Source organism: Polyodon spathula, chromosome 2, assembly GCF_017654505.1.
Source record: "Polyodon spathula isolate WHYD16114869_AA chromosome 2, ASM1765450v1, whole genome shotgun sequence".
NCBI lineage: Eukaryota > Metazoa > Chordata > Actinopteri > Acipenseriformes > Polyodontidae > Polyodon > Polyodon spathula.
This window is the reverse complement of record NC_054535.1, coordinates 12,635,427-12,648,018: the sequence shown is the minus strand read 5'-3', so window position 1 is coordinate 12,648,018 and position 12,592 is coordinate 12,635,427. Positions and strand designations below refer to the sequence as shown.

The following is a 12,592-nucleotide window of genomic DNA, read 5'->3' as shown; positions in this document are numbered from 1 at the left end:
TTACATATAACAAAAATGGCAGGTAGTGGTATTTTTTTTACCTTATTTGAAATACATATGTACAGTGCTGAGAAAAGATTTGTGAACCCCAATGATAATTATGGAAAATCCATAGTTTTAACATGATAGCCTTCTTGAATCAAAACCTTTTCTTAAATATACAACAGGGTTTATATTAACCAATTCCATGTCTTTTGAAACAAAATGATGTATGAATTAGACAACAAAATGAGTAATTAAGATTCAGGAAATGTGAAAACGTAAGTGAACACCTGGTTTTATCAGCTCAATTACGGGGATACTTAGAATCAGGTGTTTAAATAATTCGGTAGATCTTCAGGGGTGAGTTTGGAAGGTGCCACCCTATATAAAGATCAGAAACTTTGTGAGTTTGGTCTTCATCATACAGGTGTGTGGAAACACGTCATACCACAATCAAAATATATGGTTGTTGAGACTCATCAGTCTAGAAAGGTTTACAAAAACCATTTCTAACCATTTCCAAAATCTCTCCAAGAACAAACCAGAAAATCATCAAGGAAGTCACAAAGAACCTCAGAGTAACATCCAAGGATCTGCTGGCCACTTTTGCCTAGGCTAATGTGAGTGTTCATGACTCATCTATCAAAAAAAGACTGAAAAAGAATGGTGTTCATGGAAGGATAGCTACAAGGAAACCACTGCTCTCTAAAAAGGACATTACAAACTGAAGTTCCCCAAAGAGCACACAGATGACCCACAAGACTTCTGGAACATTGTTCTCTGGACAGACGAGTCAGAGGTAGAACTTTTTGGCCTCAATGAGAAATGTTATGTTTGACGAAAACCAAATGCTGTGTTCGAACAGAAGAACCTCATCCTAGCCATCAAGCATGGTGGTGGGAGTGTGATGGTTTAGAGCTGCTTTGCTCCATAAGGTCCTGGACGGCTTGCCATCATTGACACAACCATGAATTCTGCATTGTATCAGAAGATTCTAGAGGAGAATGTCAGGCCATCCGTCCATGAGCTGAAGCTGAACCGAAAGTGGGTCATGCAGCAAGACAATGATCCTAAACATACAAGCAGATCTACAAAAGAATAGCTGCGAAGAAGAAATTCCGCGTTTTAGAATGGCCTAGTCAAAGTCCGGACCTAAACCTCATGGAAATGTTGTGACAGGACCTGAAGCGATGTGTCCATGCAAGGAAGCCCTCAAATGTCACAGAGTTGAAGCAGTTCTGTAAGGAGGAATGGGCCAAAATTCCTCAAAACCAATGTGAGAGACTGACCAACAGTTACAGGAAATGCTTAGTTGAAGTCAGTTACTGAATCGAAAAGGTTCACATACTTTTTCACACATGGATATTGAAAGTTGAATCATTTGTGGATAAATAAATGTTGAAAAAGTATCATGTTTTTGTGTCATTTGTTTAATCAGGTTATCATTATCTATTATTAGGACTTAGATTAAGATCTAATAACATTTTAGGTTTGAAATATGTGAAATATGTGAAAGTCCTAAGGGGTTCACAAACTTTTTCTCGGCACTGTATCTACTTATTCCATGTAATATCTGAGCTAGGTAGCCTAATCTGATCTGAAGGAAATTAGTTTTATTGGAAAGTAATAAAGATTTCCATTACATGAGAGTAGATATTAAAACTTCATGCTGATTTGAACTTGGCTGTTGCCAAGATAAGCACCAATTAAGTCGCAGCTTTACAGTAAGCTAATGTGATCCATCTGCGTCTCTATCCGTTTGTGTTTCTTTCCATCTGTTGATGTAGCTATCCTTCTGCCTGGTGTCTTGAGAGTTTGCAAGGTAGTTTAAATATAGTTTACATTTTCTGAGACATTTTACAGTTATAGAAAGCAAAGCCCATTTCCTAATGTTTGATTTGAAGATGGCAATTTATGAAAAACGAGGAAAAGTCTGCACTCAATTTTCTTAATACAATGATTGATTCTATAGACTGATGTAAAACCATATATCGAGACAAGTTTGAAAAGAAAAAGTGGCTTAGAACCTAGGGTGTAGTTTTAAAACATTGCAATGGACTTGAATGCATTTACAGGCACATTAAAGCTTCATGAAAACTGTCCTGAGTGATCAGATGTTTCGAGCATGCTGCCTAAAGTATGTTGAACACATGAAGGGATGTGTGATCACTCACGAGAAGCAGCATTCCAGAGGTTCCTTGGTTGGTGGTAGATCCTTAGATGGAAATGGGGAGGAGATCTTGACCTCAGAGAGCAAAACACATGAAATAAAATGAAACTGATACACGTAAAGCATTGATCAAGAATGAGCACAGGGTAGTAGGGTTCAGTGTGTGAGAGAAAAGTGTAAACTAAGAGAGGTTTCTGTTAGAATACTCATTCTGTGAACCAACAAAGGAAAAATTGACAATTCCCTTAAAAATACCAAGGACACATGTAAATGTAAATGAAATTTGTATTATTTATTTATTTTATATATATTTAAAAAAATAAATAAATAAAAACTGCCTTTGCTGAACTGAGAAATTTAGATGGAGGACTTTGTCTGAACTTTAGGGTGCTGTAATTGATACAACACCCTAAAAATTCATTCAGCAAAAACAGTTACAAGGCACTCCCCTACACTTGGTAGACATGGCTTGATTGGAAAGGATAAGGACTGCATGAAGTAGCCCAGTAACAGAGTGTTTGTTGTTTATGGGACATGAACCACCTGCTGGGATATAGATAGCCTCACTGAAAGGCAATATGTGTAATATGATCAAAGGACCCACATTTAAATATCCGGGGGAATCACTACATATTGGGTTACCTGGCAGTTCATCATGTGATTGACAGTAACACTGGTGCTGAGATTATCAAATTAGAAATGACGTAAGAAACCATTAATGGTTTAATGATACTATTCCGGATTTTCTTAAGATAGCCTTAACATATTTTCAGTTAAAACAGTAGTTAACAATTAAGAGACTGAAAACCCTATTGGAAATACACAGTACCCTTATCTAGTTTCTTTAAGGTTTTTATTTATTTATTTATTTATTTATTTATTTATTTTTTTTTAAATAAAGGCTTACTACAGTTCAAGTCAACATGGCCTAGAGTGTATTATTTTTCATCACATAGTGCCACTTAGAATCTTGATGTGCATCACAATATAAATGCTGCCATACACTTTCATGACCCTGTTACCATGGCAACCACATTATATTGTTTAGGCTATAACAGTGCTTTAAGATGGGTTTGAATGCTAACAGATTATGAGGTAATCGCAGGGAGGTTGTAAAGGAACATGGAGAGAAATGAGAATACAAATCCAATCAAACATGGTGTAAAAAACTGAATTATAACTTGTACTGCCTCACAAACTCTGCTAAGCAGTCATTGTTTTTGTTTTTTTAGTTGTTACAGGAAGTGATATCAATGTGTCCGGGTCCTATTTCAGATACTATCATGCAACTTTTCTGGCAGCATGAGCTGTCGCAGTACATTAGATTGTGTACAGGGCCCATTTATAGGAGAGCGACTTTGGAAAATATGTCTAACATTTCCTGACAAACATTCCTGTATTATTGTGTGAATATATTGGCACACCATACCTTTTGAAATTTTTTCCTGGTCCAAGTGTGGTTTAATGTGTTGTCCAAGGATTGTACAGATATCACAGTTTTCTTTTTTTTTTTTTTTTTTTTTTTTTTTAACTGTTACATCATATTGGGTAGAAACCATTCTGATAACTTTACATGGCTTTTGATTATTTTTGCTCTTTTGTTGTGTACAAGATTCTAATAATATATTTTCAGAGTGTTTAGTCAATTAGTAAACTCCTATATTTTTTAAAAGAAAAAAAAAACATTAAATTTGTTTTATTTGCTGTTCATAACTATGACTTTATGGACATACAGTATATCAGGCACATTTAAAGACTATAGGGCCTGCCTTCAAAGCATTAACCCCATGTACATTTTAGAAAACTAAGAAGCAAGCTATTTTAGTGGCCTTGAATAACAACATATAGCTATATATGTATACGTTAAATGCCAAATAGTTGTGTATAAACATACACCCATAGACATTCAGATTTCAGATTCAGAAGCAAAATCCAGTCTTACCCAATATTCGGTCTCTGCCTGATAGATGTTGAGGTCAGGAGAGCTGTGGTCAGAGCTACGAGAGGAAGCTCTCTGTAAAAACTGAAAACATAATAAAACAAAACTGTACAATAACTGAGTTCAATCATACATCATTTCATTTATTCTCTGTATTTTAAACTGTAAGACAAAAAAACAAAACTAACCCATTTACAAAGCACAACTTATAATTACATTCCGTGAAATGTAAAGATTAATGAAATTGTACTGTAGATGTATAGAATTAGTGGCTACATTCAAATGTTGCAGAAGCATAACAAAGGCATTGTGTTAAATATCCTTAAGCTTAAAATGGTACATTTACCTCCATTATACTAAAATTACTCAGCATGTTGATAGCAACAAACCATAGAAGGATAAGCAGTGTATCCAGATACAAGATAATACAGATTTCTCATTTTCAACTGCCCTTCTCATTTTCAGCATCGTGTGTTCAGAGTGATGTGTGGTGGTTTACAAAGATACTGGGTCTCCAGTGTTCATTTTATTTATATTTTTACTAATTTTTAAAAAGCAGTGCTTAAAGCAAGAAAAAACCATCAATGTTGTACATTATCATATTAAGCTGAGCTTCTCTTCCATAGTTACAGTCATAAATACAGGCAGTGTCTTCTAATTATTAGAGCACATTAATAAAAAGGAATCCCTGGGTTAATTTTCAAGTGCATGCTGCTGCTAACAGTATTGGGCAATTCACTTGATCCATGTCCCACCCATCTGTGGAATTCAAAGGCCTTGATACCGCTGGGGAAAAAGACCTCTATTTCAATTAGACCACCCCTTAAATAGAGCAAATATACTTCATTAAAAACATCCTACATATGGAAATGTGTTACTTTTATAAAATAAGTATTTTAAATATTCTATCCTGATTGGTCAAAACCGGTCACATAGGGGTGTTGATGTTACAGCATATCACCATTGCGATTGCTCTGCTCCTTCTCCCTGAACTACAGCGTTTCCATATCCCATTCTGAGAATAAACAATATAAAAATAATATTGTCAACTTTCAGCTTTTTAAAAAAGATTTGGGTCACTCTTAAAAGAGACTGTGGTGGTTAAATGGATGTTTTGTTGCCGTTGCTCCCAGTCTGTCTGTTCTTCTCCTCTGGCCGGTCTGCCTGCCTGCCTGATGCCACTGGTCCCACCCCCTGCGCAGCTGTGTGATCTGATGCAGAATATTTATAAATGCATCTCGACATTGCCTGTTGTACCTTTTAAATTTGTCCAGGTACGATGGTATAATCTCTTCTGCTGTGCCCTGCATTGTTTTAAATTGTTTCTTAACACTGGTCCAGTAGTTCTCCTTGTTGTCCAGCCATATACTGCAAAGTCAGTTTGATAAGTAACGGGGTATTCCATAATGTAAATAACGTCCACTGTGAAGCAGTAGCACAAATCTGGTATGGATACCTCATGTCACTACCCTGGATAGCAAAGGATGATTTAGAAAGAAAATAAACAGCACTCTCACCTGATACTGTTGCAGGTCTTGTGAGGAAGGATCTACATGATTTAAAGGCAGCGCTTATTTGTGATGTCTTGTTGAAAATGGACAGTAGTACTTTACTTTAAAATGTAATGAACAAACCAAGAATTACAAAAAGTGTAACAAATCAAATACAGAAAAACTGTAGACAGTTTTAGGCAGAAGGAGATTTAATAAAAATGACTTTTTTTTGTTAATTAAAAAACGTTTTAACTTTTTCAATTTAGTTATCCCATTTTATAAGCGCAGTAAGGCAGTTCAGTGTCTTGTGGTTTGCCGTATATCACACACCCTGTCGTGCCTTATTGCTTACTTATCCCACACCCAAAAAGAAAAGAAATAATCTAAGACATTTGAATATATCAAGACAGATCAGGATAACCCTATTGACATTTCATTGTTTATGGATGTTGGGGAACTGGAGACATTTTGAATTAAATTTACCTGCTATAGACAGCCACAATGTATTTACATGTATTACAATTAGTCATGACTTAAGGGTTTACAATGGTGTCATCGTGTACTGTGACTGTTCCATTGTAACTCATGGTATAGCAATGACGTTGTGTGATATACAACAATTCAAACTGTGGCCTGACAATGAAAAGAGTTGAATGTGGTTTGGCTGTTATGTCATATACCAAACATGACCTTTAATAGTTAATGGTTTACACATGTAGTGCAACATGATTTAAACACAATACAATAGGCTGGGTTTAATGCGCTTCCAAAACTAAATCCTTCTTCAAAGACCCATTGAGTGTTATTTTTTGTATTTGCTGTAATCCTTTGAAACATAACAACAGATTCTGGGTACATTTATGTCTTAAGAGATGGCTTTTTAAACTGAGCTAACCAGAGGGAAAACAATTACCGGTAAAGCATTTAGTTAAAAACAGTGGATGTTAGCTATGATCTGAATAGGTAGGCTTTGTTTTGATCATAACATCCAATAATTTGGAAATCTAGAACATCTATATACTGTTTCACTACTGCCTTTCTCACAAGTGTACCTGGTTTCTCATTTCAGTGTGTGGCTGTGACTTGGCCCAGGGTGGATTTTTTGTCCGACAAGGAGAGTACATTTGTACTTTGGACTACCAGAGACTTTACGGGACTCGCTGCTTTAGCTGTGATGAGTTTATCGAAGGAGAGGTGGTCTCAGCCCTGGGGAAGACGTATCACCCCCGGTGCTTTGTCTGTGCTGTCTGCAGGTAGGAACCAATAACTTGAATCTTCAGATCCCAAACCTAAAAAGAAATTGCTACCCAAATCTCTGTAAATCAGGTTAGCTATAAGGTGATCTCATGCTAGAAACGGTTTACCTGAGGAGCTTTGCTGGGGAGAATGTGGTCAGATTTATACAAAGATGCCCTTGTTGTCTCCAGTACATCTGATCATGATGAAAAGATACTGGATGCACACAAAAGTATCAGCAGAGATACCAGTTTAAATAATCCATTAACAGGCATTGTGGCTGATCATACACTTGCATGCAGAATTAGTCTAATCTGACTGTCTGGGAGTCAGGACTGGATTGTGTTGCTTATGCCTAAGTATAAACCCAGTAATAGAAAAATGTTTACTTGTGTGGATCATAGATTATATTACTAAATATTGCAAATTATTTAAGAATGTGTTTTACAGTATAGTATAAAGTATGCATTCTACTTGAGCGTGTTATACCTACTAGTATTTTACACCATTATATGTCTACTTTGCTTAACTATAAGAATTGATATACAATGTGTTGATGGGCACTTTGACAACGATATGTGTGGTGTCTCGAATTACATTTCTATAATGTGATATTGGAATCGTGCTGCAGTCACAAAGCCAGTTAGATTAATAATGGTTCCTTTTTCAACATGTTTGAAAACACACCCTGTTCAGTGTTGACATCAACTTTTAAAACAAATGACATTGCGCAAGGCTTTCGGATTTCAAATATACTGGAAAATAACAACCCTGATTTTACAAGAAATGACTTCAGAGACTTCTGTGAAACCAGATGACTGGCTGCTCGGAGTGGTCCAGCTATTCTGTTACCAAGTACTGTAACAAATAAAGTACAGCCAAAACTTCTGCTGCAATAATTCCAGCAGCACAGCAAACTGATTTGAGTTCAGAACATGATGTATCTAGGAGTTGCTTATTGCTTCCAACTTTCAATAAGTCATGGCAACGGTGTCGGTCTTCTCACTTATGACTGCCTGCCCTGTGAGTGTTGATAGCTTACAGGTTATTACTGTAGTACGAAGCACTTGTAGTTTCTACATGAAGGGCTGTATGCAGCTACACACCCACTGTGGAATAACAATATGCCTAATAGACTGATGGCAGTGGAACCATTCATTGGACTGGTACTAGTAAAATTACACTCCTCTCCATGTTTCACAAGGTATGTCATCCATCTATTTTCATTAAGGTTTTGTGCAGGAAGCCAATCCTGTTTGACACAGCATTGGACCACGTCATTGACATTCTGTGATTAATATTTTATATTTGGCTTGAGACATGGCAATTTCTGGACAATTAATCTGTTTTATGAGTGAAACTTATGCAAAAATCAGTAGACAAGCATTTCATCTTTTTGCATTCATCATTGACTGTATAAACAGAGCTTGGAGATGTATGTATTACCTCCCACTGCTGATCTTTCAAGTAGGGATGACGCTTGTGTTCCTTCAGCTAAACCTTTCTATATGAATATGAATTTGGTTATAATTACAAAATAGTTACAATGCAATTATGATACAATGAAATTTTACTGAAATGCTTCTTTTCACTCTGCAGGCCTGCCATGCAGCCAGAGCTACAGCGTTGGAGGACAATGCAGCTCTGGGCAGCTTACAGGCAAGCCTGGCCAGTCTATAGGGGTCACTGGTGCACGGTGAGCCAAGGACACCCTGGCCGACCTAAGCCCCCTCTCTCTCTGGGCTGCGCTTGGCCAATTGTGCACTGCCCCCTGGGAGCTCCCGTCCTCAGTTGGGAGTGGAATAGCCTGGACTCGAACCAGCAACGTCCAGGATATAGGGGGCATCCTGCACTCCACGCGGAGTGCCTTTACCAGATGCGCCACTCGGGAGCCCCCCTGATATAATATTCTAATGTGTTTTTCAAAGTCAGTCTACTTTAGTGTTCCTTTTTTTGTTTTCAGACAGCCGTTTCCACCTGGAGATCGAGTAACCTTCAACGGGAAAGACTGCATTTGTCAAAAATGTTCACAGCCCATGTCTGCCCACAGCCCTGTAACAATCCAGGCAGTCAGAAGTAAGCACATCTCTTCGTCAGTATTAATTCATGCAAATGAGTGCATCATGAAGACTGATCTTCAAGTCAGCATACAACAGCTACAGCAAAATTACAGTATAACCATGTATATTTAAGACATTTCTCCAAAGAATAACATGTAAGTTGAACTGCTTGCACTTAAATGAATGGATATCTTCAAGTGGTTATGCTGCAGTATTTCTTTTCCATTAGTCCCCTATTAAGGAAACAACAAAGGTCCCCAGTTGTCTTTTCTTTTAAGAGCACTGTCGTTTGGAGTGCAGGGTGGAATCCCTCCCAAAAGGCTTGGCTGGGGTTCCATAGAGAGCGCTGTATTTGCCTTTGGGAGGAGAATCGGCTGGGGCCAGTTCATCTCATTGTGCTTCAGAAAACCCTTCCCAGACTGGCCTGTAAAACATATCCAGGGTGCAGTACCATCTGCTACTGAGGTTATGAATTGATTGGCTTAACAGTCAGAATGGTTGTCTCCTGTTGAGCCAGAGCCCTCCTGATGATAAATGGGTTGCAGCAGTGAAGCGACAATTGAATTGGCCATTTAAAAAAAACAAACAAACAAAAAACTAAAGGAACAAAGAAATGTAGCACCAAAAATGCTCACATGTAATGTGTCATTGTTAGATTGGAACTAGTCTGGGCTGCTCGATCCTCAGAAATTGCCTGCATTGCAACTTCCTGAACATTGCCTGTGAGATCAGTTGGAGCAACCAATGACTTTGTCTCAATAACATGAATTAAAACAAAATGTAATTAGCTGAAATATCTCCCTTGGGGAGTACTTTTGTAAAAGCCCTTAATCTCAGAGGTACACCAGTCAGACCGTCTAGTTTTATTTATTCAAATGGTAGGCTTTACTGTATCTAGATTTAAATGAAAAAAGACATGAGCTCTAACTATAATGCATCCTCCTTTGTCTTACCTATATTTACATATTTTTCAGACTGCTGTGGCTGTGGACAGGAATTTAGAAATGAACAGTCCCTGGTAGCATTGGACAAGCACTGGCACCTTGGCTGTTTCAAGTGCAAGATTTGTAACAAAGTGCTGAATGCAGAATACATCAGCAAGTAAGTAATTTCCATTTGGCATCCTTATTGCTAAACCATCTCTTCTAAAGCCAGCCAACAGCTGGCCTTTTGCAAGGAGGGTGTGTGGTCCCGGGGTTAAAGAAAAGGGCTTGTAATCAGGAGGAGCCTGGCTCCCGGCTCACTCACTGTGTGACCTTGTGCAAGTCATTTAACCTCTTTGTGCTCTGTCTTTCGGGTGAGATGTTGTTGTTAGTGACTCTGCAGCTGATGTGTAGTTCACACACCCTAGTCTCTGTAAGTCATAAGTCGCCTTGGATAAAGGCGTCTGCTAAATAAACAAATAATAATAAATACTGATTACATTTTCCAGATATTGGATGAGGCTATCACAGGTTGGAACAGATCCATATGTCTGACTCGTTATTCACCAGTGCATCAGATTCTATTTATGTGTGTAGCTGGAACTGTAACATGGGAATCCAAAGACCACCGTTTCTCACTTTAAGGACTGGAGGGGAGACTTACTCATATAATAACTCTAGTAAGTTCACAGCAGACTGAGGAAGCTCCTGGAAGCAGATAGTTTTAGAAACATTTCCCAACAAGGTAGATTTAATTACCAGGACTGGGTTCAGAACACCTGAAAACTTGACTGGGTTTTCCCAGAACATTTGTTTATTTAAAAGAAGTAGTAATAAAGAAAATCATCATATTTGTTTTAAATAAAATAAAAGAATAAATAAACATTTTCAAATTATATGAAGCACATTTTACCTCGTCGAGTTTATGTTGGACTTCTTCAGAACTTCTCTTGACTGTCTCATTCGGCTGTTGCACAGCATACTCTTAAAGTCCGCAGTTGTGTTTCTGTATTCTCTTCTGATAACCTTTTTTGGAAGCTCCACAAAAAAGCTGTTGGATGAGGTTTCAGTCACAGGAGGAATACTCAGCACAGACAAATAAAAATGATCTCTTACAACAAACATTCCCAAGTAGGACCACATTTTAGATACCTTATACACATATACATAGACTTCTCATACGTAAAACAAGCTATTATTATTAGGCTATTACATTTTTTACAATTTTTTAAAACATGAATACTTTAGTTACGTTTATATTAGGTTAGCTCTCTGATTGATTACACTATGTAACACAATTTTTGTTCCCTGGTAGTAAGTGTTATTTCCTAATTGCTTATGCCTCAAAAGTATAGATTTCATTCGTTGCTACATCAACTTCTGGAGTCCCCATTGGGGATAGCGCTGTCAATCATGGCACTGCACCTGGGGTTTAGCTTTAGTTTAGCTAACAGAGTTAAGGTGGGAAGCATTTTAAATAAAAATTAAAATAAGTCATAAAAAATGTAATGGATAAAGAGCCACAAGACATAAGTCACCTAAGGAATTCAAATTAAATTACCCACAGAGAATTATTAAACTGACGCATACCCACCAACTTACTCTCGGCTTTTCGCGATTCTGTAACTTCCGCACAGATTTTCACAAAACTTGGACAAAGAGCATACGAAAAGTCATCCATCCATTTTAACTTTTCCCTTTCATCATTTAGGGGAGGAATTCCTTACTGTGAAGTTGACTACCATGCTATGTTCGGCATCCAATGTGAGCACTGTAAGAAATACATCACTGGCCAAGTATTAGAGGTAAGGACGATGAGATGTGTAATCCCCCATCACCCCACCCTGCATTTTGTAGTGAGGTTTATATACAGTATTCAATTCAATTTTGCATCTTCTATTAAACTGGAATTGTCAAGGGGAATATTTCATACAGGAAGCACGTCACCCTGTTTGTTAACTAACTACAGGCATAAAAAAATCTACTTCAATGTTCTATTAAATTGGATTATTTTGTGTCTGTTTGCTGCTACTGTTCCTGTGCATACACTGCTTTTCCTCAGAAGTCAGGTCTTGTTAATGCTCTCTGAAACCTTCTTTTAAGGACACCTCGGTACAAAAAGACCAACCTGCAATTAAATTCCTATTTATAGAGCCCTATTTGCTTCTTGACTTAAACAGACCTATAATATTAATAATAATGCTACCCTGCCACAAGGGATTACAGCCACCATCAGGCTAGACTCCATTAGCAGGAGGGGCCAGTGGAGCAGATATTGAGGCTAACATTGCAGTAATTATATTTTAACTTCTTCCTGCATACATGAAAAGATTACAGGGGGAAATGGTAGCGTAGCTGAAAAGCTACAGTTGAAACTACAAACAGTTTGATCTAATATTCTATTTTAAGTAATGTACATATTTTACAATGAAACTGAAATGCAATAAAAGACGCAAAAGGTTAAAGCCTCTTCACTGACTACACACCCTTGAATACATGTTAGCATTTGACTTAAGTTATGTACAGTAAGCTTACCTATTTTGCAGTGAAACTATGTGAAATGCTACAATATACATAAGTGGTGCAAATTGATTTTTATTGGGGCCTGGCCAACATTTCAGTCCTAGATTAAACCTGAACATTGCTCCGCCTTTATAATACTGTAGTTGTGAGCCATAGGTAACAGACCATCCCATTTATGTTCTGCCTTATAACAAGAATACAGTACAATTGTACTTGTGTAATGTCATTATGAGGCAAATGGGATCCATGAACACACCACTTTATAA

At 37.5% G+C, this 12,592-nt stretch overlaps 1 protein-coding gene across 7 annotated transcripts in view; it reads left to right on the top strand.

Moving 5' to 3' along the window:
• LOC121330310 (actin-binding LIM protein 2-like) overlaps positions 1 to 12,592 on the top strand; it is a 103,453-nt gene that overhangs the window by 52,000 nt on the left and 38,861 nt on the right. For 6 of the 7 annotated variants that reach the window (XM_041276747.1, XM_041276781.1, XM_041276764.1 and 3 more), the window contains 4 exons: positions 6,654 to 6,837; positions 8,784 to 8,896; positions 9,855 to 9,981; positions 11,515 to 11,608. In XM_041276747.1, the coding sequence (XP_041132681.1) occupies positions 6,654 to 6,837; positions 8,784 to 8,896; positions 9,855 to 9,981; positions 11,515 to 11,608 (518 nt within the window). Of the gene's footprint in view, positions 1 to 6,653; positions 6,838 to 7,267; positions 8,025 to 8,783; positions 8,897 to 9,854; positions 9,982 to 11,514; positions 11,609 to 12,592 lie in introns of those variants that run through there. The other variant, XM_041276789.1, reaches the window with a different exon arrangement.